We start from the raw sequence: 26151 nt of genomic DNA on the forward strand, positions 1-26151 counted from the left end.
ATATTTACCTTTTTGAAAATGGCAGCCTGCATTGACTGAACAAGGCAGCTAACCAAAAATACTACTCTACGCATGCGCATAACGGCTTTTTGTTGATTCACTGAGTATCGAACTGAGTAATGGGTATCGAACTAAAAACATCGACTATTGGCACAATCATCTTTTGTAAGTGATTAATCGATACGTTGACTAATCGTACAGAAAACATCATCGAACAATACCATAGTTTAGTTACCTATTAATCCACAAAGTGCTCCGCTGCTCCCAATGTCTTTTCGAGGCATTTTGACATTTGACAATGGAAAAAATCAAATCAATACTATTCAACTTTATTTTCCAATAAACACTTTTAGCAGAGTTTAATAAAAGAAAACAAAAATTATTGTTTAGGAAACTCTCAATAGACCAAGAACCATGAAAAAACATGAAATAATTTTAATCTATTAAAACAATGATAACACAATAATAAATATTTTTTATAGTTAATAATAGCGGATCAATATTTTACAAATCTCACTAGTCGACTAATCGATCTGAAATAGTCGATGATGCGATTAATCGAATCTGTTCAACATTGTTTAGCAATTTTGTTCTCCAAAGTATCGATTACACGGATTAATCGATACCCATCCCCAAAAATAACACTGACATTGACGCCATTTTGATATTTCCTATTTGTGCTTGTTACCCTGTTCTGTTTGAGTGTAATTTTGTGAAAAAGTTATGATATATTTTCTCTGAAGTTATTATTGCTTAATGATTCTTATACTCATTTTGTGTAGTGCTTAATAAAAATGCCTGAAAGTAGAGACAGTTATAAACGAGAGAGCGACTGTAAGTATAATTTCACGTTATGGTTATACGCAGACCACTTTAAAAAATGTATTCCCATTTAAATTGCTTTAATTTATTATTATTACTAAATGTAAGTAATTATTCGCATTTTTGTTTAATTAATACATAATTTAGAAACTTGTCCAGGTAATGGGTTGAGTTGCTGATTTTTTATTATGAACGGAACATTCAGAGTTACCGTGTAGGCTACAGTACTACGATTGTGAATGTCAGCTAAGTTCGATTAAAGAACAGGTCCTAATATGTTATTAAATGTATTTTGCTATTTTCATTAACAGAACAGTCATTTTCCTAGGAAGGTGTTTTATACTTTAGACCAACGTAATAATCTATTTGTCACTGCTATTATACGATATACGCTAAAGTGACTATCTAAGAGGCTACTATAGACTGTCTTTCGACTGCTATGTTTTATTGGTTATTTATTCATTTAATTAAAACCTGCACAAAATCAAAACATTTATTAGGAGAGAAATAACAGAAATAATTCAAAACTATTCCTCTCCCAAATTAAAATAGTTGATAAGCCAGTCTAAATGCACTATATAGGCTAGGCTAAGTTATAATTAATGCACTGTAGGTACTGTATAGGATTCTGACAATTTTAGGTTAGTTAGATTCCCTCTACTATGAATTTCTTTTCTAATTGATACTCTCAATAGTTTCTGGTAAAATAGCTGAATCATATTTTCAAATAAATGAATTTTGTATCTTTTCTAACTCATTTTTTTAAAAATGGCTCGACCAATTTTCATAAAACTAAAAAATTAAGAACTGGCTGCCCCACAAATTAGACGCACTTAGCGCACAACCTGCCGTCTGGTCTAACAATATTAATCAACTGTCCTAATAAAATAGGAATTTAAAAAATACAGAACTGACGGTTGTTACCACAAGCTAGGGGAATTATCAAATACTAGAACTATTATCATTAGTGATGTGGATCGGGAATATTTCCGAGGCCAAGAAATTTTGGGAATTCATGGGCATTTAAGGGAATTTATAAAATTGATTGAAATTAATCAATCCCACTTATATTTTACATCAATATAATCAATAAATCACCATTCTATTTGATATTGATCAAGCTCAGCTACATTTTACATTGATATAATCAATAAATCATCATTCAGAGAGGCCACAGTACAAAAACATATTATAAGAGCTGCATTAGGAAAGCCACGACTCTACCCTAGTAGGGAAATTTTTCTTGAATTTAAGGTCCCGACAATAAGACAGAATTATATGAAAAACATAATACTCTATATCAATAAGAATAAATCGAATTTTGCTACACATATTTCACCCCATAATACACGTCCTAACAATAGATTTAACACAGAACTCATCAAGCTAACCATATGCAGGCACCAATTTACATATTATTGTAACTACATTATAAATAAGATTCTAAACGATTTTATAGATAAAAAAATCTCACGTAATTTACTTAAAAGTATAGAATATTGGATTGAGCAGAATAGATTCTTCAAAATAGTTGTATGAAGTAGAGTATTGTACCCAACAAGCATTGTTACTAGAAACTGTGAACGATGGTATTTCGGTTTCAGAGGTTCTTGAACCAGGTATGTAATTGTCCCACGTATCTTGCAGGAGATTAGTTTTATTGTATTTATTGAAAGATTAACTGTCATGATGGCCTCAAGACGTCACAATAATTAATTGGATATCACTTTATCATATAATATGTAGTATTCTTAAGTTTTGTTTTTTTTTCAAGCTTTTGCGATTTTTGTAAATTACTGTAATACTTTCTTCAACATTATAAAATTTGAATTGTATATAAAGTACTTGAAGCAGAATAAGTGAACTGCAACTCACTGCCAACACACAAGTTTTCTTATGTTGGCAGTGCCAAATATTGCATTGATAATATTGTTGTACTCAAGTTAAAATCAATGTCTATTTGTATCGTATACTCTTGTGATTAATATTGTACAAATATGTATTTGTAATTTTGGCAATAAATTCAATTCAAAAATTCAAAAAAAAAAAATCTTTGAGCCTGTTTTTGCTCACTCACTCACTGTCTTTTAGGGCCGGTTTCCGAGCTCGGGATTTAGCTAAGTTCTAGACTTTAACTGGCTTTAAACTCTGGAGTCAGAAAATTGGCTTTCCGAGTCAGAGCGTTAACGTAGTTGTGGACTTAAATAGACTCTGGAGTTTAGAGATCATATTATACCCTGGAGTTTATAATTTCGCTTTCCGAGTGAAGGGCTAAGTCCAGGACTTGAATTAGATTCTCGCCTTTTTCCGAGTCAAGGATTTATCAAAAATCGTAAAGTCCAGGACTTGAAACTGCGTGATTTTAAACCCTCGACTGGGGTAGGGTTTAAATTCAAGTTCTAGACTTAACTGAGCAAACACAATTCATTTTTTTTTAGAGTAGATAAAAAGCCAAATAGATGTCATGGAATACCTAAATTATTTGTGTTAGTCAATCTAAATTCATAATTTATAGTTTGCAAGTTTATTTTGGAATATAATTGTATCAGAATCATGCGTAAAAAACTAACCTCATTTTATGACATAACCTAAAAATGTTCAAGCAAAATAATACAAGGATTGCCTTGGAATTTATGTTCCAATCTGAATGTTATTAATCAATGTTATATTCAACATATTAATAATAACAATAATTAATTATTACTCCAGTTATTTCAAAACAAATACGTTTTCAAACTAAATAGCCTAATGAATTTTTATTCCAAAATCACTGGTTAGGATCAATGATCAATAAAAGCATAACGTAAAATAAAATGTTTATTCATTTACCTTTCAAAGGTTTTGCTTTGAATAGGCCTACAGAGAAATCGAAACGTATTTTTACAAAATAGTTTGGAGAGCTTACTCATTTGAATTGTCCCGCTGCAATCAGCTGTTTGGTTTTGCTATAATGCCAACAATACAACAGCAAAATATTGTGAATTTCCCTCATGTCTACTGCGTTAAAGTCCTGGACTCAAATAAGTCGAGAAATTGATAGACTCCGGAGTTTAGAAGATAAAATCGTGACTGAGAAAGTCAATTTAGACCCGAGAGCTTATTTGAGTGGTGGACTCTGTAAGTGCAGAACTCTGCTAAATCCCGAGCTCGGGAACCGGGCCTTACTTGTATAATAGTCCTGTCAATGAAACATTATAGAGGGAAAATTTTGGAACACAATTTGTGACCCCGTAGCTCTTTCAAGGGTAGTAAGGGGGTAAACATATCAAAAGTCCTCACTCCTACCCCCTGTGCTAAGGTGGTGGGGGTGGTTTGTGCCATATTTTGTTATTTGCATATATCTCGGACAATATGCGCCTATCGGAAATTTTTATCGAACACAATCATAATATTGAAGCTCACAAATTATCCTACAAGTTTCATTTCTAACATTTTTCCATATCTCTCATAGTTTTCTAGGTATGAGCTCTCTAAGGTATCACATTTTGAAGAAAAACCCTTCCGGCTCCGAATTTTTCATCTTTTTGGTCTTATAACTTTTTGACGATTCATTGAAAAAATCCGTGCTCATCATGGGCTTATAGAGTATTATTATTCTTTTCAATTTCATCTATGGTCTCATTATTTTACGATTGTTGCAGCCGTTATAGTGTTGAGTGTGAAATCTTCAGTTTAACAACAATAGATCAATTGTCAGGGAAGTTGGGAGGGAATGTTTGGAACACAATATTTCACTTCGCAGCTTTGTTTGAACTAGTTAGAAGGTGAACATATTATCAAAAGTCCTCATCCTTACTACTTGAACTTAAGGGATGAGGGTAGTTTAAAAGTTGTATTTTTTCATTTCGGGCTGACACACATGAAGCTAGGAAACAATGTAAAAATGAAGCTAAATAAATTTCCAACAAGTTTTTTTGTACAGTGGAGTTTTGTGATATCATCTTTAGTTTTTGAGAAATTCACTTTTAAAAGTGTAAAATCTTTGAAAAGACAGTTATTCTTCCAACTTGTTGCACTTCCAGTGCTTATTAATAATTAACAACAATGCATCGAGGAAATGTAGTTTTTTACACAGGGGTTAGGAGTGAGGACTTTTAATATGATCACTCCTTCACTATCCTTAAAAGAAGAGCTACGGGGTCAAAAATTGTGTTCCAAAATTTTTCCTCTATAATATTTCATTGACTGGACTATAGGAGTATTAAAAATACAGTGAGTTGTAGAGCATTCAATTATCTTCAATGTGATGTATTATTTCATCATTTTATGTTTTCCATCAACTATTTTTATAGCAGTTTTAGTGTTGAGTGTGGTAGGAGTGAGGACTTTTTATATGCTTACCCCCTCACTATCCTTAAAATGACTGCGAGGTCAAAAATTGTGTTTTAAACTTTTCCCTCTATATCGTTTTAAGCATTCGTTGCCTGGACTATATCTTATTACAAGTTGAGTTAGCCTCAATGACTCTTGAAAGGTTGTGAGCTGTGGAATTATTTCCTTTTTAATATTGAATTAAACTCGAGTATGCTCCTTGTTTTAGTTTAGCCTATTTTGCTGTATTTTATAATTTCAAATTTTTTGATTTATAATCTACTCTAATCTTTATCGAGGGGGTCAATTATTTTTGTGCGGAGAAATTGAATAAAATCATGCAATGAAAGTTATTACACTCAATACTTTGTTCAATTTGTTTACCTTATTTACAGGCATTTATTAGTAGGCCTAAGTAAAAAATCTTATTCAACTTGTAAGACATGAAAGTAGCATGATAATATTAGTGCAATTAAATGATTTATTGAGTGCTCATTTCTCCTTTTAGTCTATGAACTTCAAATTACTGTTTTCTTTGAACTTACTAGAATTTATAAATTATTCATCCTTATATTTCTTACATTAATCTGTTGTATAACAGGTGATTGAGACCATGTGTAACAAAAAACGTCTTTTTCGGTCATTTTTTATGAAAGAAATCATAATTTTCCTTAAGTTCCCATAAATTCCCGGGAATTTATGATTTTTGGGAATATTTCCCTTAAATTTCCTGGGAATATTTCCTCAATCTTGAATTCCCGGGAATTTTACATCACTAATTATCATAAAAAACTTATGTATACCTTAATTACTATGTAGTGCAATTAATTTTGTCATTTAACTTTGGATTACGTCCTTGAAGAAACACTATGCTATTAGGAATCTGTCCTTAGTTGAATAAGGTAATATTAGGCTAGATTGAGAAGAATTCATCATTTTAAAAAGTGAAGTTAGATTTTTTAATTATCATGAATAGAGTAAGTTATTCATTTTTTATAAATATAGAAATTGAGTAAGTTACTTGAACTGCGATAACCTTATAGTCAATTTCTTACTCTGTTAAACCTGTTAACCAAATGATGTGATTGAGCTTTTGTTGAATAATCAATCTAGTTATATTGGCATTTGAATAATTTTCAGCAGCTGATAGAGAGGAAAGGAGAAAAAGACGGAGATCGAGATGGGGAGGAGATGAGAAAGATAAAGCTTTCATTCTTGGAATGCCAACTGTGCTTCCTACAAATCTCAGCAAAGAGCAGGAGGAAGCATATCTTTGTAAGTTGATTTTTTCTTGAATATTATGATAAATCAGTATAGCATTTTAAAATGGACAACTCAATAGAATACAATGCAGTCTAGAAGTTATTTTTATTTGTTTTATAGATGTTTAATTATTTGTTCACTGCTTGATATCTTTTTTTATTCTGCGTCACCTGTGAGTTATTTTTCAGTTCTCAATCAAAACAACATAATATTATGGGTAAAGGGCCCTACACACCTACGGATTTGGCTCGCGGATTTGGCCTGTCTTGGCTCGGCTCGGGAGAAATCCGTGAGTGTGTAGGCGATTTTATTGCGAGCCGAGCCGAGCCAAATCCGTCCAGGGCTACTGGCGCGGCTCGGCTCGGGCGAAATCCGTGAGTGTGTAGGCTCTCCCGGCCGGGCGCGTGTAGTTACCAAAAATCTAAATCGCCTAAAAATCGAGATAGCAAAATTTTGATTTCAGATTCGGATTCAGCGCCCTCGAATTAGTAAAATGGTTCGCGGGAGCTCTAAAATAGTCGAAAATGAAAACTCTATGAGCACTTTAATGTTATTAATGAAGAATTCTATTTCTATGAAGAATTTGGTTGAACTTATAGCAAGAAAGTACTAGTACTGTAAAATAATAATACCAGTGTTTCCCCCCCAAAAAAATAGCTGTAAAACAAACATATTTCAATTTTTACTTGTGGGAAATTTTATTGAGGAAGCTGAAAATGAATCACAATTTTTTTGTCCCTATTTTCAACAGGTTTATATTGAGTATTACAACCTTTTTCGATCAATGAATTGCCATAGTATTTTAAATACTATCTTACATAAGATGTAACGAGTTCTATACCGTACTTATTGGGAGCTGGTTGAGACTTTACAATATTTTAAGTATAGAGGGTTCAATTCTCTATCTACTGCTACGCTGTGTGAATTTAGAGTTGGTGTGTGTCTGTGTGAGAAAGAGAGAGAGAGAGATTGATTGATTGATTTTATTGATGGTGTGCTAGGTCTCGACAGACCCATTGCACAAAAACAGCATTACAAAATATACATCCAGATAATTAAACAAAATAAACGATAGTAACATGAACAAAGTGGTATTAATGCAATTAAGAAAAAGATAAATTAGTAGATAATTGGAAAATGACAGATTAATTGTTATAATTATAAGATAGCAGAAAGCTCTGTCCAGGAGGAAGAGAGAATAGAGAAAAATAAGGGGACAGGGAGAAGAGATGAAGAATAAAAGTAAAACATATATAAAAAGAAACTACAAATGAAGCACAATTACTTTTAAGTGGCGTTGAAAGATCTGTTAATGAAACTGCACTTCAGCGGACCTCAAAAAGCTTAATGAATTCACATCCGTCAGAGAGAGAGAGAGAGAGAGAGAGAGAGAGAGAGAGAGAGAGAGAGTGTGTGTGTGTAGAGAGTGGCAGATGAGATAACAATAAGGAGGAAATGGAAGTGAAAATGGTCAGAGTTGAATTCATATTCAAATCTTTTCATATCATAGTTGATTTTTGATTTCCTGATTTCATATTTGGATTCATCTTTTCAAAGTTTAAAATTAAAAAAAAAGTTTTAAAAATGTTCATGTTAGACCTAAACTTTTAAGTGTTCAAACACTTCTAAAAACCTTTCCTTTTGTGAGCAAAAAAAAACTATTATCTTATTAACCTAGTACGTTTTTACTGTGATAATAGAAAGTTATATTAAAAACAGCCATAACTTCCTTGTTTTCGGGTATTTTCGAAAATGGGATTTACTCTTTAAAGAATTTGAGGTCGCTGAATTCAAATCTGAAATCAAAATTCCTCTATCTCCATTATTGGACGATTTAGATTTTGGTGGAGAGGATAGCGTTTTGTTAGTAGGGCAGGCCGGGCTCGCGTTGCTTACTACTAGTGTGTAGTGATTTTGCTCCGAGTCGTTCAAGGACACGAGCCAACACAGGCCAAATCCGCGAGCCAAATCCGTAGGTGTATAGGGCCCTTAAGAGCACTTCAAGTTAACAGTTTTTTGGAGTCTGCGGAAAATAGTTTTTGTTGTAAAGAAATAATATAATTTTGTCATCAATAAACTAAATCTAACTACATTGTTCCTTGATTTTTATTTTTTCGTTGGCGAAGCCGTTTTTAAGACAATATCTATCATTAATCGAAAGCTGTTCCTTAGTCTTGCACGCACGCGTTACGCTGGTAAACCTGAAAATATAAACCTTTATAAATATATATAGCGTATGGCATTTCCTTTTTTTGTAAGTCCTTGTAAATTCGCACTGTTACAGGTGCAGGTCCTAATCAATAATGTACTGAATTGCCTGAGTCACAGTAAAGTCATTACTGTCATCCAGGTAGGTCTGTCACATTCATAAACAATGTGTTTCATTGTCTGCAATGGAGATCACAATCGCATCCTGGAGAGTTTCATTCATCAAGTTTCATTAGAAAAGAGATGCTTTGTTTGCATCTACCGTGTAATGTCCGGATTCGGTTCAGTGCGACCCATGCGTGTCGAGGAAGGTCAAATCCTGTGGCCCGGTCCACTGTCTGAGAGCATCTGGAATTGTAGGGGATGCCTCCTCTCTCCATCAGACAAAAATTCTCACTCTTGAGGTGCTCTGTCAGCTTTATTGTTGGCCTTCTGGACTTGAGGTTCCTCATGTCTAGGTCTGGGATATCCTGATGAATTAGAAGCAGCTGGTTGGAGCATATCATGTTGTGCATTCGCAGGAGGGCCTGACACCTGCGCAGATTGGGCGGTGTTATGCCACTAAGTACAGGTAGCCAGGGTACTGGTGTTGTTCTCAGTGCTCCAGTGATAATGCGCATTGTGTTGTTGGTTGCACATTCAACAACTTAATGTGATAGCTGCTCATCCAGGATGAAGCAAAATACTCTTCAGCAGAGTATAGCCACATAATTTTTGTATTAAATTATTCTTTGTCTTCACCTTGGCTTCCATGTTTCTCATATGTTGCTTTAAGGAGAGAGTTCTATCAAGGGTAACACCAAGGTATTTTGGGAAATTATTGTAGCGCAGTTCAGCTCATTGTCACCTTCAGCTAGGCATTTGCCATTTTATTATTCAAGGCTGACACTTCAGTTATTCCCATGCTGGTGCTCAGTCTCCATTTAAACAAGGAAGGCCTGAAAAATATAGGTTGAAGAAAAGAGGAGCCAGAACAGAGCCTTGAGGCAGGCTATTATCCCGTATTCTAGTTCTGCTCATCTTATGTCCCATTGAGACCTGGAATGATCTATTTTTCAGCACGTTGTTCATGAGTCTATCGGTTGATATTGAATGACTATTGCAATTTAAATGAGCCCCTCTCTCCAGAGAGAGGCTTGCATTTTAAACAAATGCAATAGATGTTTTCTCCTGCCTCTGGTACCCAGCCTTAATGTAAGTTGTGAGAGCCAAGACCTGGTCCTCACACCTGCGCTCTGGCCTGAACCCCGCTTGGTCTAATGGGATCACATTGAGAATTGCTTGGCTTATTCTGCTGAAAAGTAGTCTTTCTAGCAATTTATAGACTATGTTTGGGAGTAGCTACCAGGACAGTCGCCTGGCTTCCCAGGCAACAATCCTGGATCTCTTCAACTCCTGAGGAATTTTCCCAGTGATTAGCATGCTAGTATAGAACTGGCTCAGTAGAGCCAGTATAGAACTGGTAGTTTTCCCTGCAAGCAAAAAGAACTCTGGGTGGATGCCATCAAATGCAGGGGCTTTGCCAGGCCTCAAGCCTCTCAGAGCGCTTTTTACATCATCCACAGTGAAAGGAGCAGAGAGATGTTCATTTGGGAGGGTTCTCTTTCCAAGGTCTGTCAGTTGAACTTATTATCTTATCAGTTGAATATAATCCTGAATTATATACATAGCCTGTATGTAATTTTAACAAATTAACCAAAAAATCCTAAATCCTAAACTCCTACCCAATCCGCCACTAATATCAACCGCTCCAGTGTAGAATATGTTTGTCCCAATCAAATTGAACATTACATTTTAATTTTCAGTCATCAAGGTAAGGTATGTTCTGCTTTTGAATAGCTAGAGTTTGTGTGAATATTCCTCACTTTTGTACTGTAGGGTGTCGACCGTGCTACACGTTGATAATAAGTTTGTTTTGTGCTATGTATGTATTTGTTGAAATTAGACCATATTCAAAAGATATTCGCATTTAGCAGTAAACAACACACACTAACCACTGCAGCACGGTGGCCTCTGTATAATACACAACAACACAAGTCTTGAAATCTCAAAACTTTCGCATAGTAAATAAATAATAAAACTAAATCATCTTATTGAACTAAACTAAACTATTGAACTAAATTATATGCAATTGAACTAAATCATCATGATAATAATTATGTAAGCTCTCACTTCATATAAAATGATAATAGGTCATAATTGTCAATTTTTCAAGCTATGGGGAACGAGTGTTGAGCATAATAATTTATATGCAAGTTTTTTAAATTACAGAACGTTATTAGTCAAGATTGATATTTTTGTTGATGAAATTGAATGTTATGTTACATACCGTATATAAAATATTCTCATCAATCAACAATTAATTCTCATTGACCCTCTTTTCGGTTTGCTCTTGACATTGACAAGGACATAACATATATTTCCATCACGTCTAAATGAACTGGTGTCCTCATATTTATAAATTGTGAATCTCCAAATTTGTAAATTCACAATTCTATACTAAATCCTTGAAATATACTTTTAATTGCAGTAACTCTGAAGTATATGATTGAAAAGAGTAATTCTGTGACCCTTATTCTTATTGAATGATAGGCATCTAATTTTGTGAAATTGCATTGCAACTTCTACTTGTTAATCCTTGTGCAGATAACTAACTCATGATTTTCTTTTGAAATATCAATTCAAATATCATATTAGATGTTAATTGAATAGAATAAAACCTATGTTAGTTTAAATCTGAAAATTTAATTTTTAGCTTATTATGCCTGGTAATAATTGCAGTACAAATCGTTGATATTGTTCTCAATTACTCGGTCCTCCATTAACACAAGTTTTTTAAAACCTCAAGTATCATTAACCCTCTTATCACTGCTTCTTATGGTGGATTAGGTATCCTTTACTAGAAATTTTCATGTTTGAATTCTAAAAATATATTTTTTAGCTCATTTTCTTATGCTGGGTTGCATCAACTGTGATCAATTTATCTTCAATCGACTTTACCATGAATTAATCACAGATTGAGATCGATCTCGTTTCATGCAATCAAGCTTAGAATGATATAGGTAGTTGCAAGTTGCAAAGATGGCGCAAATCTAATTGTGGCAAAAATGCTCATTTTTTATACTCGACTGTGTCATCATTATTATTCTATGAGAACTATCAATCTCTCAAAATTCATATTTTTGATGTTTTATAAACAAAAACATATTACTAATTACGAATTATACTACTTGATATTTTGTCATAAGTCCATTTTTGAAACTTGATCTGTTGTGTTTATTAGATTTACATTTGTTCACTAACTTAAAAATAGTTGTCAATACTTAATGCAATTTATTAGTGTATCCTATCTTTAAAAATGAATAGTTTGTTGCACTTGAAAAATTTTACACCCTTGTTATAGCATCATAATGTCAGTTGATATTACTTTGTAATTAATTGTTGGGCTTTGTGCCCTTCTCTAACCCGTTTCAATTACAGTACAACTGCAGATTGAGGAAGTGAGCAGGAAGCTTAGGACTGGAGAATTGGGAATTCCACCGAATCCTGAGGACAGGTGTGATAACTAACTAATCTATCTAAATCTATCGTTCATTTGATTTCATCTCTAGTAAACTACATCCTAGGTTCGCAAGCTCTTCAAGACTGAATTAATTATGGTATTTCGGTATATTTTTCATACAAAATTTCTCAAAATTCATGTTTCTATTACTCAACGTTTTTCAATAGTCAAACAGCTTACCGTACTTTTGATGATATTCAATACTTACCTAGATCTTCAATTCAATCATTCCAGGATATTCTTACAAATTCATTCAGTTTTCACGCATCTATAAGGTTTTCCAAACCTACTCTACTATTGACTTGCTCTGTGTATTTTTTCATATCTGTTTCAGTTCAACTACTATTATTATTACTACCTTGAAGTTTGTTCTATGTTTTAATGTCCAATTAATGGCTTTGCCAATCCTTCAAATTATTTTCCAGGTGTACTCTATGGCAATCTTTAAGCGAGAAAACTCACTTATTTCCTATCTGTATGTAGCGACTTAAAAATTCTAAGTCTAATTCTTAGAAATTGTAGCAACTTATTGAAATTCTATTCTGCTTTGAGACAAACTTCTTATCCAAGTAAGTTACCGTCAAACCGAGTGGCTGAGGAAAGTTCAAACTGCATCTATTCGCACTCGTTTGCACTATTTGATACATTCGAGCTCTGGCTAAATCCCACGGCAACCTCGAAATGAATATCATAGATGTATGAAGAGGTGAAGGGGTTAAACTGGTCAAAGTTTGTTTTTCTTGAAGATTTCTATTACACTTGCTCGTCATAATTTCCAATAAATTTTAACTTTCTTGATCAATATTTCATCTCGATTAGTCAATTCTGAAGTGATTTTATAACTACTTGTCTTCCAGTTCGTTGTTCTTACGAAATTCATTCCCTCTAAATGTAGCCCAATTTAGGCTAATCAACTTGGAAGTATTAATGCAGTAAATTTTTTAGTTTAGATTTCACAGCTATTCATTGGGAAAGCTGATATTTTGAGATGAATTGAAATTGCAACTGTTTTGTCCATGCTGAAACGTGAATTAGCAATTTAGAATGTCATCTATAGCTCTGCGTCCATCTTTATTCCGCCTACATTTGTATTTCTTTATTCCATTCTTATTAGCTTGATAATATTATTTTAATCACTCGTGTTTTGATCACTGGAATTTGATTAAATTCTACTGTTCCTCCACTGTAATGGAATTTATGAATACTTTTTTGCAGCTCATTGTCGATTATTCAATTTTTTTACAGCATTCTATTACAAAACAAATTGGACACTTGTCATAAGGTTTAATCTATTTTGTAGACAACCCTCAACTTCTTCATAGAAAAGTTTTGCAATTATAAAGTCGAAATATTCCATGTAATGCAGATGGTATTTTTTTGAAAAAAATAAACTATTATTCGTTTTTCCAGCACTGATGCAAAATTAAAAAACTTCTAAGTAATTATTAGTGAAAACATTTATTCCAGACTAATTAAAAATTCATTTCATGCTCCCGTTGTTGATTTTTCTATCAATAATTCTCATTCAATGAGCAAATGTTTCATGTAATGTTGTATTACTTGTACAATGTTACATCAAACGACATCAGTGTAGAATATTATAATTTGTTCTTTGTAAAATCAACAAGTTATTATTTGGTAATGAGTTTTCATGAAGTTTTTGTGTTTATTTGTAGTTCCAAACTAATCTTATTTCTTATTTTCTCAGGCATTGAATATTTTATTTTATTATTGGAAACATTTAAAAGAACATTGTTACTTGCATGTTGAAGGATTGACCTACCAAATGTACATGATGAACATTAATGAATTATGATTTTAAAGATGTTTTAAAAATATTAATGATGAAATATCTTTAGTTAGCATGAAATGTATCTTCTGTATTCATTTTTCATTTTTATGTACAGTACTAGTATTGCTTATGCATTGGGAGATTATTCGGTTATGACTAACAACATGAGCCATTAATCACCATGAAGTTCTGCTATTGAGATATGATGTTATCCTTTTTGTTCATTAGCTTCATAATTGGCAAGATATCAGTCAATAATTGCTAGTATAATTTATTCCAATGATGCATTTCTTCCAAGTCTCATGAATAATTCTATTCAAGTGAACTAGTATAGTAAATTGAAGAGATAAATTGAAACATTCACGAAGCAATTATATTTATTGTTAAGTTAATGATCAAATAACAAATGCATGCATTTAGCTTTTTTCAGCAATTTGTTTTTCGATTATTATAATTGATATTCAAGGTAATTAATTATTTTCTCATGTGCATTGTTTTCAATTTATTCAAGACCTACAGTTAAATCAGTCAACTCTATTATGTAGTAATGTGTAAAGTTATGAAAATATTTTTTAGTATATACATTTAATCATTCCAATCTTGGAAAACAATTGACCAAAAATCAATCAATATAAGAATGTGTAACAATTCATCAACTATCAATGTGTGCTAAACTTGAAATTGATTTCAGTGAAATGATGTTGTTTTGTTTGTTTAGTTTGTAAGTTTGTTTTTTTAATGATTGAAGATCACCTTCCCCGGAGCCTATCTACAGCAGTGATGGAAAACGGTTGAATACCAGAGAATATAGGACCAAGAGAAAACTGGAAGAAGAAAGACATAATCTTATCCAGCAAATGTTGAAACTGAATCCAGATTTCAAGCCGCCTGCAGATTACAAGTGAGAATTACGATTCTTCTAGTACTGTAACAATAGTCATTGCATTTTATAAGAATATTGTATTTCCTCTAGTTATTTGTGACGAAACATTGAATATCTTATTGGATTTATTGATTTTATAATTTCATCCAGTTTTCTTTTCCATTGATCATTTTCTTTTATTTTCCTAAAACAACCGAGCAATTTGGAACCAAACATGTTTGTTCAAAAAACCGGCTTTCTTTTGTCTCAATAATTCGTTCTTTGATATTTGAGAGTGAAAGAAGTAGTTTATTGTCATAAAAACCACTGATATGAGTTTTATTGTTATGCAAAACTAAGAATCTGCCAACATTTTCTCTACAAAAATGTGTGTTTTTTTAGTTAAATGTTGTTTTTATTAGTGCTGTTTTGTTTTCCAGACCTCCGATTATACGAGTGAGTGACAAAGTTATGATTCCGCAAGATGATCATCCAGACATAAACTTTGTGGGTCTTCTCATTGGACCAAGAGGAAACACTTTGAAATGTAAGTTGGGATGTATATTTATCATGGAAATCTCATTAGACCGTACCGTTTAGTGTAGGTCTGAAGAGATAATCACAGTTGGAATCGGCTAAAGAGCCTTGATAATATCTACTTTTTGTAAGTTTGTAATTTGTTGTTGAATTAGTTTTGAATGCAGATTTCCATGTCCATATTTTCCATGAATCGAGATTCTTGCTGTATTTTTCATTAATTAAGCATTTTGGAATTTCATAAATAATTATTCTGCAATTATCTGTCAAATGAATTAAATCATTGAATTCCCAATTTAAAATGATCGATAGAGAAATTCCTACATACATGTTTTCTGTATTGACCATATCTTTCCCGGCTCTCAAACCAATTCTGCTCAGCTGGGTAGAAAACCAACACTTTTGATGAGAGTGTGATACATTGAAAAATGACATTGTGATAAAATTACACATTTCCATCAACACTTTATGAAAACTCACATAAAACGCAATGATAAAAAGCAATTTCTGCCAAGTAGAGCAGAAATTTAGAAAGCAAGTAGGATTTTATTGTTTAATCTTCTCTTAAAATTTATTTCTTATTGTCTGAACTCATCGTTGTTTTTTCTATTTGAATGCTGTTGCGTACTAGTTGTTGATTATTATTTGAGATTTATGGTGAAGCATTGGTTTGCAGCGATGGAAAGAGATACAGGAGCAAAGATCATAATCAGAGGAAAAGGATCGGTGAAGGAGGGAAAGGTTGGCCGCAAAGATGGACAGCCGCTGCCGGGGGAGGACGAGCCGCTGCATGCCTATGTCACCGCCAACAACCCTGAATGTGTCAAGAAAGCTGTAGACAAGGTATCATATCTATGCCATGCCCACTTATGTCCCTCCTGTTTAGGTAATGACGGTTGAGACTAATGCAGTCGGAATGGCAATTTCAATAGCACCCATGCCCATGCCCATTCTAAATTCGAAAAACTATTGTTTCTAAGTGTTTGCTCAGACAATTGGACAAAAGTTTATAAAGTGGAGAAAACATAACTTCCTGACCTGTTTAATGATTCAAAATTCGGGGGAGGAATAGTTTTGGGATGCATCTATACCGTTCAAAAGTTACAGCCAATTGAAAAAATTATTATTCTAATTTTTTCTGCGATTTTACTGTTATTCAAGAGTCTCTAAAACGAGTAGATACATGATAGAAACTTGTGATTGGTCTCAAATTAAAGAGAATTATATGCTCTATAAGCTACGTTGCCTTTAATCCATCTTGTATGACTGTTTATTATCGAAAAACTGTCGAGACTGTGAAAATGAGGAAAATATCGCAAATTCCTTGATTTTTTGAAACAAACGTATCTTATCTCACGATTATATTTTTACAAAATTCATTCACCTCACATGAAAGAAGAGATTCTGTTCTTTAAATCAAGACTAAGTACCATTTTTTATCATTTCGGGTTACCGAGATAAACAGTTTTGAATATAGAAATTCGCCATTTTTCTGTTTATTTGAATATGGGCTAAAATACACTAAAAGAGGATTTTTTTTATCTTTTCATCAAATTCCAGTTGTGATACATGATTTAGAACCGCCTTGACGAGCTGAATGAGCTGTAGTACGAGGAGATCTGATCATTCTGTCAAAAGTTATAAGTGTTTAAAGTTTTGATCCTTGACGTATCCTTATGACGTACCCCCATCAGGAAATACTGGAATTAAATGTTTCTAACTGGTGATTTTCATATAAAATAAATAAATTGGGTTGTTAGGGGGTGATAACGTTGATTTTTTTCTAACAGCAACAATAGAATTTGAAAAAACCCTGATTGATACTGTTTCTGTATTTTCTTTTCTGAGAAGGATGGTAGTTTAGATTAGAATTATGCATGCTATATCATACTTAGTCCGATGGCAAACTGTTAGGGCGATACCATATTAGGCGTTTTTTTTCAGACTGACTTTTCAGAGTTGTGCAGGGCAGGAAGCTGTACGATTGGGTTGGTACCTGAAAAACGCTTAATATGGACTCGACGTTATTGTGGCAGCTTCTACATTTAAAACTAATGAATGCAGTTTGATTAATGTCAGTTTTCCCCTTAATCCCGAGACCAGTGAATTCCCATGGGCCACTAGGCTTCTCAATTACACCTCCCACAACTGAATGACCCAAAGGCCAACAAATATCCTTTATGTTAACATTTCGTGACGCCGGACTACGTATTCAATTACTGTATTGTGTTATGCACTTGTTACTATTTACCTTTGCTTGTTCCAGATAAAAGAAATAATTCGACAAGGAGTTGAAGTGCCTGAAGGCCAGAACGACCTACGTCGTATGCAATTGCGTGAACTGGCTCTTTTGAATGGCACATTGCGGGAAAATGATGGACCTCGATGCTCCAATTGTGGTTCATCTGAACATAAGTCTTGGATGGTTAGTATGAGTATTGATTATTCATCTATTGAGCCATCCCTACGAAATAACTCAACATTAAAATGCTATTGGAAGAGGAAAACAGGCGAACTTTTAAATATTTTTAGTATTATATTATAATAATTTAAATCTTTTTAATATTTCTCTGCCAAATTCAGATTAATATGAGTTTGAAATAATTATTCTCACACATAAATGTTTTTGTTGCAAAAATATATATATTATTAGCAATATAGGAAATAACTTTATAGTTCTGTTATTACATGCTGCATTTCTGTTGTTGGAATCCCAGTTACTAATTCAGCTCAGACACCTACACATACAGTTACGTAAATATACTATATATCTGAATTTGGTAATATTTAATTTGACACAGAGGTAAATATTTAAAAGAATCTCTGTAGTGAGATTCACTCGATAATGTTAACAGGATATAATAGAGAAGCATGCAAGTCACGTTTCGTTTCAGCTTCTCCTGTATTTAAAACTCGTAAACACAATTTGGCTATGTCAGTTTTCTCATTTATCCTGAGGCCAGTGAATTTAATATAAGGACCATGATATAATATACTGATTTTAAATGAGAAATAATATTTGATTTGTGCAGTGTCCCGACAAGCCGAATGTGACTAACAACATAGTGTGTTCGAGCTGTGGCGGCGCCGGCCACATCGCCAAGGACTGCCGACAGAAGCGACCCGGCGTCCGCGACCCCACCACTGTCACGCACGACAAGGCCAAGATCGACGAGGAGGTATAAACATTGTCTACAAATTTATTGACTCTACTTTTTACTGTCCTCACAGAATTGTAGACCATGAATATGTTTTTCAAATATTTGTTTGTTTCTAATAATTCTATATTTTATCCTTGAGGAAATATTTAATGCTCATCAGTTATAAGTTATTCATTTGAGCTCTCCTATAATACAAATTCATCATTGATAGGACTTGTTGCCTTTAAACTTGTCCTTTACATTTTCAGGAACAATTACAATGTGAGCTAAGACGTTTATTTTTGCTGATTGAACCTACCTCACTTCAACTTATCTTGAACGTTCACTTTCAAAATAAATATTTAGTAGGTATTTTGATTTTTAATTTGTATGTACTTATCTTGGTTATGGTTTCAAAATAATTGTAAATCTTAAATTCAATATACCGGGAAATCGCTTCCCTCTGGTTCGGAACCCACCTAGAGCTAATGTAGGCATCACCCTCGGATAAAATAAAACAGTATATTAATAATTTATTTGTGTACCCCAATAATTAATAGATAATGTGTGAGCATTTTTCATGCATTGATCTTGCTGCTTGAAAATAGAAATTGAGATCTTAAATCAGCATAAAACGCTGAATAGGCCTACTGTTTTTATGAAACCATATTATCTATCACTAGCTCATTCTCACTATTTTTTCTAAATAATGGCTGAACATGTGGTAATGAAACTTTTCACAATCATTTATGACTACTACACAAATACAAAACAATATAAAAAATTTTCAAATTCATAAATCGAAATGGCAGCCGTTTAAAATTTTATTTCATAAATAACAAAAAAACCGTTGATTTTCCAAATAAATTACAAAAATATCATTAGTCAATTTAATAGAGTAATCGGTGGTCTATTAGATAGAGTGCTTGCGTATCAGCATAGAAATCCCGGGTTCAAACCCTCTCATTACCAAACGTTTTTTAACCATATCACTCCCGTGTTATCGGATGGGCACGTCAAACTGCCGGTCCCGGCTGAAGTATGGCAGTCGTAAGGCTCATTGACGGCTCAAATTATTCATTCAGGCGAGGTGGGACCTTTCCTCAAGGGACTCCCCACCAACAAAAACCATACGAATTTACTTTTTAGTAAATTTAATTACAAATCGACTGACACCTCATTTTTCTACATTGAACGAACATTAAGTAAGTGAGATGTGGCAGCTTTAGTGATAGGTGACCTACCTTTAGAGGGTTATTGTAACGTTTTATTATTGTTAATAATAATCTAAAATCGCTCACTAACTATTACATGCATTATTAAATAAATTTCATTTAATATATTTTGAAATAAATAATCATTATTTTGGGGGTGTATAATTAATTTTGAAATGAGCGCTTTTGTATCTGGTCTGTCCCCTTCCACCTTAAAATGATGTAAACTTACTTAAAAATTTTGAATAGCAAAGATTCTGAAGTCTGAAGTTTGATGTGTTGTGTTTCAGTACATGTCTCTGATGGCAGAGCTGGGCGAAGGTCCGCCACCAGCAGTGAGCAGCAGCAGCTCGGACAGGAGTCACGTGATCAGCTCCAGTGTAGGTCTGTTCGACAGGCAAATGGCGCCAAGGGCAATCACTGCAGCACCACCGCCACCGCTCTCACACTGCCGCCCCCGACCTGGCAGACCGCCCCTCCCACTCTCACAACCAACATCCCGCCACCCAGCTTGAACCTGCCTCCGCCCATCCAGACCCAACAGCCGCCTCCGCCGCCGCCCCCTCAGCCTCAACAGCAGCAAGTGAGCATTCCTTCGCTGCTCTCTTGGATGCCTCCGCCGCCCCCAAGGCCTATCCCACCCCCAGTTGCCACCACATCTGCCCTGCCGCCCTGGCAGCAGAGCATCCCTCCCCCCACACAGCCACCCCCCACTGCAGTACCCCCCTTCTGGACTCAGAACTTTGTTGTTCCGCCGCCTCCGGCTACCACCTCCGTCCCGCCTCCAAACACTCAGCCGCCATCAGTGCCGCCACCGCCTTTTCACAACCTATTCCACACTCAACCTCCTCCACCCAACAAGTCCTAAACGATGGTACTGCCTTATACAATTAAAACTTTTGCTGGATAATGTCACTGTTTGTAGTTCATGTACATCGTCGAAATTTGTAGAACATTAAATTGAAATCATTATCACATTTTTGTTCACGTGTATTTTATGTTAACCTATTATTATAAATAAAGCTTGGATGATATTTTGTTATCAAACAGAACGACTAGCAGACAAGTTTCTTCAATAATGAATTTATTCATTTAATGTGACAACGAGATCTTTCGGCAGTTCTGCCATCTTCCTGGTTGTACTCATAGACAAGTAGATGGTTTGGGTGGCAATTATTGAAGGTGTGCTGTTATTGGTGTCTATTGGGTTTGTTATGGCTCAGAAGGTAATCAAAGAGGATATGGTATTTGAAGCTGGTTTGTTCATTCAATATTTATTGTCTATTGCTTTTAAATTTGGTGTATGTGTACATTTCAAACTGTTCTGTTGTGTATAGTTCTGGTCCTTTGTTTTTATGTGTATGATTTGAAGGTCGGTATTTTGTGTGTTTGTGATTTTCTTATATTAGGTGGCCGGCAAATGCAGATTCTGCTTTTAGTCTTTGAATATTCTCCTTGTATCTTTGGTTGAATGAACAGCCTGTTTATCCAATGTAAAATTTATCACATTCAGAGCATTTTGTATATTGATCAGTTGCGACCTGAAAACTCTGATACCAGACCTGAGCCAGACAGGTCCACTCGGTATTACTATTATTATATATACTTAATAGTATATAGCTTGTATACTTAATAGTAAGCAGATTGTGATGGAAAACAAAATTGAAGAATGATACAACCTCTTGTGGTTCACATGACCATGGATGATTCATCCCCTTCAATAATCTCCCATCATTACCAATATCCTAATCTACTTGTGTTTAGTGAATTTTTGAACTAGTGTTCAATTTAAAAGTGAAGGGAGCCGAACTCTCAAGGCATAAAGAAAGCATAATGAGACTTTTTCATTTAGGTCAAGTTTTATTAACTTTCATCCCCATTAACTTGGTCATGTGTCGTTCTGCAGTCGGCTCAGAGTTGGTCTGTAACTTCCATGATGCCCTCACTGACCTCAAGTAGGAATGATTATTCGAATAATAGTAATGATGACACAGGTATGCTTCTATCATAAGCTCCTCTCTTTCAAGAAACTTTAAGGCTGCTCACCTTGACGTCCAATCCCTCAGTTATCACATTGATGAACTCAAAGCAATCTTCCGTTTTCAGGACTTCAATATAATTCAAATTTCTGAATCATTTCATCGAATCTAGTTGCATTACCTGTATATAATATTTTCCGAAATAATAGATTAAATAAAGCTTGTGGGGGTGTTACAGTTTATGTAAAAGATGGTATCAAAACAACTAAGGTATTAATCACATCTTGACAGTAGTATTCTGCTAGACCAGAGTTCATGCTACTTGAATCATCGTTATCTAGCTCTAATAAATTGCTTGTTGGTATCTGTACACATTTCGAAAATACATTGCTTTCTCTTATATGACTTGTAATAACCGTATACTAGTTATGGGGGACATGAACATCAATCTGAACATGACAGATCGTACCTTTGACTACTTTCAACTGGCTACAAAATTTTCCAATTTCTAAACATGACTATTTATCACTTAATTTAACTTATCATACAAATGAATAGTCCAGGCAATGAATGCTCAAAATAAGGTATAGTGGGAAAAGTTTGGAACACAATTTTTGACCCTGCAGATCTTTTAAAGATAATAAGGGGGTAAACATGTCATAAATAATGCATCGGAAAAATAAGTACTGCACGTTGGAATGTGGAGCATTCAATTCTCTTCAATTTGATGTATTATTTCACCATTTTATTCTTTCCATCAATTGTTATAGCAGCTTTAGTGTTTAGTGTGAAATTCTCAATACAGCAACAATTGCCAACTTGTCGGTACTACACCTTTGGAATGAGGTTTTTCAATATGTTGAGCTCCTAACCAGTCTTAATGAAGCTGCGGAGTCAAAAATTGTGTTCAAATTACATTGTTAAATGATCTATTCATTGTTGCTGTATTGAGAATTTCACGCTCAACTCTATAGCTGCTATAACAATTGATGGAAAGCATAAAATGGTGAAATAATACATCAAATTGAAGAGAATTCCAACGTTCAGTACTTATTTTTCCGATGCATTGTTGTTGAGTAATAAGCCTTGAAAGTTGGAAGAAATACGGTCATTTCAAAGATTTTACACTTTTAAAAGTGATTATCTCGGTAACTAAAAGAGATATCAATAAACTCTACTAGACAAAACTTGTAGGAAATTTATCTAGCATCATTATTGCTCAGTCGTCATGTCGCTGAAATGCATTGTTTCCAAGATACATGTGTGTAAGCCAGAAATGAAAAAACGAATTTCAGTCTAATAGGTAGTTCTTTGAAATTTGAAACAGGAATGATATGGAGAACTTAACAAACATCAATATCTAGCCTTATCGAGTATGAATTTGCTTGAGAAATGTAGAAAAATGATTTCAAAACTCAATGAAGATCTTGAGAAAGAAAACTCTATAAAACGCTGAGGAATGCTTGGAAAACACTTTAAAAGCTCCTATATTGAGCATATCTTTGAAGTCCTCTCAATACAAAATTTCTAGCCCCAGCTGAACTTCTGTACAAAGTTTGAACATTTTCTCTCAATTGATTCTTGAAAAATGTGAGAAAACTCAGAAAAAACGCTAGGGAACACAAGAAAAACGCAGTAAAACAACCATCTTGGGCGTATCTTTGGCGTAATGTCTCTCAAGACAAAATTTCTAGACCCTTGCTGAACTTCTGTACCAAATCTGAACATGATTTGTCAATTAGTTCTTCAAAACGCTTAATAATCGCGGGACTTGGGTGTTATTCCAAGTCCCTCCCAGTACAACATTTTTATACCTCAGCAGAGCCTGTGTACTAAATTTGAACATTTCTTCTCAATTAGTTCTTGCAAAATGTGAGAAAACGCTAAGGAATTTCAAGGAAACGCTGTAAAACCATGTTGGGCGTACCGGTACCTATCTTTGTCGTAATTCTGAGTCCTCTTAAGAATAAATTTCTAGACCCTTGCTGAACCTGTTGAGGTTCTTGAGGCGGCCTACAAAACGCACGAAAACCGCTCAACTTAGGCGTCTTAATTTTAGGCACAACTTAACTTCCAATAAAACATTTTTATACCTCAGCTGAGCCTTTGTACCAAGTTTAAACACTTTTCCAATTAGTTCTTAAAAAAACTGAAAAAACGCAGAAAAATGCAAATTTTGGGCGTTACTTTGGATTTTTTTTCAAATCCGTTCTTAGTGTGACTCTAGATGACCAACTGAACAAACCTGCCAAATTTGGTCAAGTAGAATTTTAGTTGTGTTGATTATGAATGAGTGAGTAAATGACAGTGGGAAGTCAGTCCCTTTTCGCTTTTATATACAGAGTGTTTACCAACTGCCTGCCAATACTCCAGGGCATTGTTCCTGGGTAACAAACATATCTAAATATCTTTAAAACTTTAAAATTAAAAATAAAATTAAACTTAAAACTTTGCACGATCAATTAGACAAAGCTAGAAAAAATTATAATTTTTCAAACTAATAAAAAATAGTGGCCATTTAAAATGTTGTTTCTTAAATAACTCAGAAACCGTTGGTTTTACAAAAACTTAAAAAAAATTGCCTATCGATTGGTACCAGATTTTTTAAGATTGTACCAATATTAACTTAGATATGGCATCTTTAGTGGTTGGTGGCCCACCTTTAGAGGGTTATGTAACATTTTATTGTTTGAAATGACCTAAAATCGCTTACAATTAACATGCAATGCAAATAGAGATTGTTGCATCATTGTGGCGAATATCAGCATGCCTTGGTATGCACTGCAACAAACTTTCAGTAGTCACCTATCACTAAGACTGCTATATCTCAGTTAATATTGGTCGAATCTTTGAAAATCTTGTACCAATCGTTAGGCAACTGAATTTACTAAAAAAAGTTATTCTTTTAAAGTTCTTGTAAAACCAACGGTTTCTGAGTTATTTGAGTAACAAAATTTTAAAATGCCGCCATTTTGTTTTATGAATTTTAAAAAACTATCATAATTTTTTTAGCTTTGTCCAGTTGTTATAAATGATCGTGCAAAGTTTCAGTTTCGTATGTGCAACCATTATAAGTGAAAAACGCAAAATGACCGCTGTGAGTAACTGAAGACTTCCGGACAATTTAAATATGATATTTAGATATGTTTTTTAGCCAAGAAAAATGCCCTAGAGTATTGATAGGGAGTTGGTAAACACTCTGTAGATAAAGGAAAGAATTGGCTTGTACACGTACACGATAGGAAGTTCACGAATGACCCATCATCACGTCTATACTACTGAACTGTAGTTTAGTAGTTTTGTAGATTAACTTGAAAATTTGCATATATCGATTCTTAATTTACCGAGGATAGTTATACAGAATGGGTGAAAAGTCCGTGAACGGCTTAATATCTCATACACAAAAGTAATTTGACGGTGGGTGTAATTGGGGATCCCACTGAAATTGAAAATACTACTTACCATGACTTTAAAAATCTGATATGACATCTTGGATCTGCTATTTTGAATGCAACTTAATTTTTTAAATAGGAAGGTGGTCATGTGATACATGATTTCGATACGGAATTTCAAGACAAAATGAATGGCGAAAACCGCACATCGATATCTCAAACATTTTCGAAGATATTCACATTATAAAGCAATACCTTGCAAATCAGAAATGAAATAGATGAGTGGTATTGAATAATAATGTGAATATCTTCGAGTCATTCATTTTTTCTTGAAATTCCGTATCGAAATCATGTATCGCATGACCACCTTCCTATTTAAAAAAACAAAGTTGCATTTAAAATGGAGGATCCAAGATGGCGGAACAGATTTTTGAAGTCATAGTAAAGTAGTATTTTCAATTTCAGTGGGATCCCCAATTACACCCATCTGTATTGTCCAGTCAATATAAACATGAAAAAATCTGGTGTGGTACACTCACACAATTTTCCTTGCTCATTGAAATGTAAGGCTGGGCACACACCAGTTAGTCAAGACAAGACGAGAATTCTTGAACGAGAATAACACAATACACAATGACGATTGATGGCTACATATTTTGAACTACGATCATACTATCGTATATATTGTTTTCAGAGTACTTCTTGTGAAATTTGATATCGTGTACACATACACGCATACAGACCAATACTAAAAACCCATTTTTTTGGACTCAGGGGACCTTGAAACGTATAGAAATTTAGAAATTGGGGTAGGCTACCTTGATTTTTTTCGGAAAGCAATACTTTCCTTTGGCGTAATTTTGAAGTCCTCTTAATACAATTTTCTAGATCCTAGCTGAACTTCTGTATCAAATTTGAACATGATCTGTCAATTAGTTCTTGAGGCCTAGGAAAACGCAGGAAAAACGCTCAAAACCGCCGATGTTGGGCGGAACTTAGGCGTTATTTGAAAAGCCTCCAATATATTTTTATACCTCAGCAAGGAATTCGATGAAAAAATCATGACTAA

The 26151-nt window shown here is 34.1% G+C and overlaps 1 protein-coding gene across 1 annotated transcript; it reads left to right on the forward strand.

Moving 5' to 3' along the window:
• The first annotated feature begins 648 nt into the window (after window positions 1-648).
• On the forward strand, window positions 649-20688 carry LOC111055340 (splicing factor 1). Its single transcript, XM_039439329.1, is given in 10 exon segments — window positions 649-834; window positions 6274-6408; window positions 12085-12160; window positions 14707-14859; window positions 15261-15367; window positions 16034-16200; window positions 17624-17782; window positions 18390-18536; window positions 20002-20143; window positions 20146-20688. Coding segments are annotated over 10 exon segments (1560 nt in total). The 5' UTR covers window positions 649-794; the 3' UTR covers window positions 20580-20688.
• The last annotated feature ends 5463 nt before the right edge of the window (window positions 20689-26151 follow it).

Source organism: Nilaparvata lugens, chromosome 1 (genome assembly GCF_014356525.2).
Source record: "Nilaparvata lugens isolate BPH chromosome 1, ASM1435652v1, whole genome shotgun sequence".
In the NCBI taxonomy this organism is placed as follows: Eukaryota; Metazoa; Arthropoda; class Insecta; order Hemiptera; family Delphacidae; genus Nilaparvata; species Nilaparvata lugens.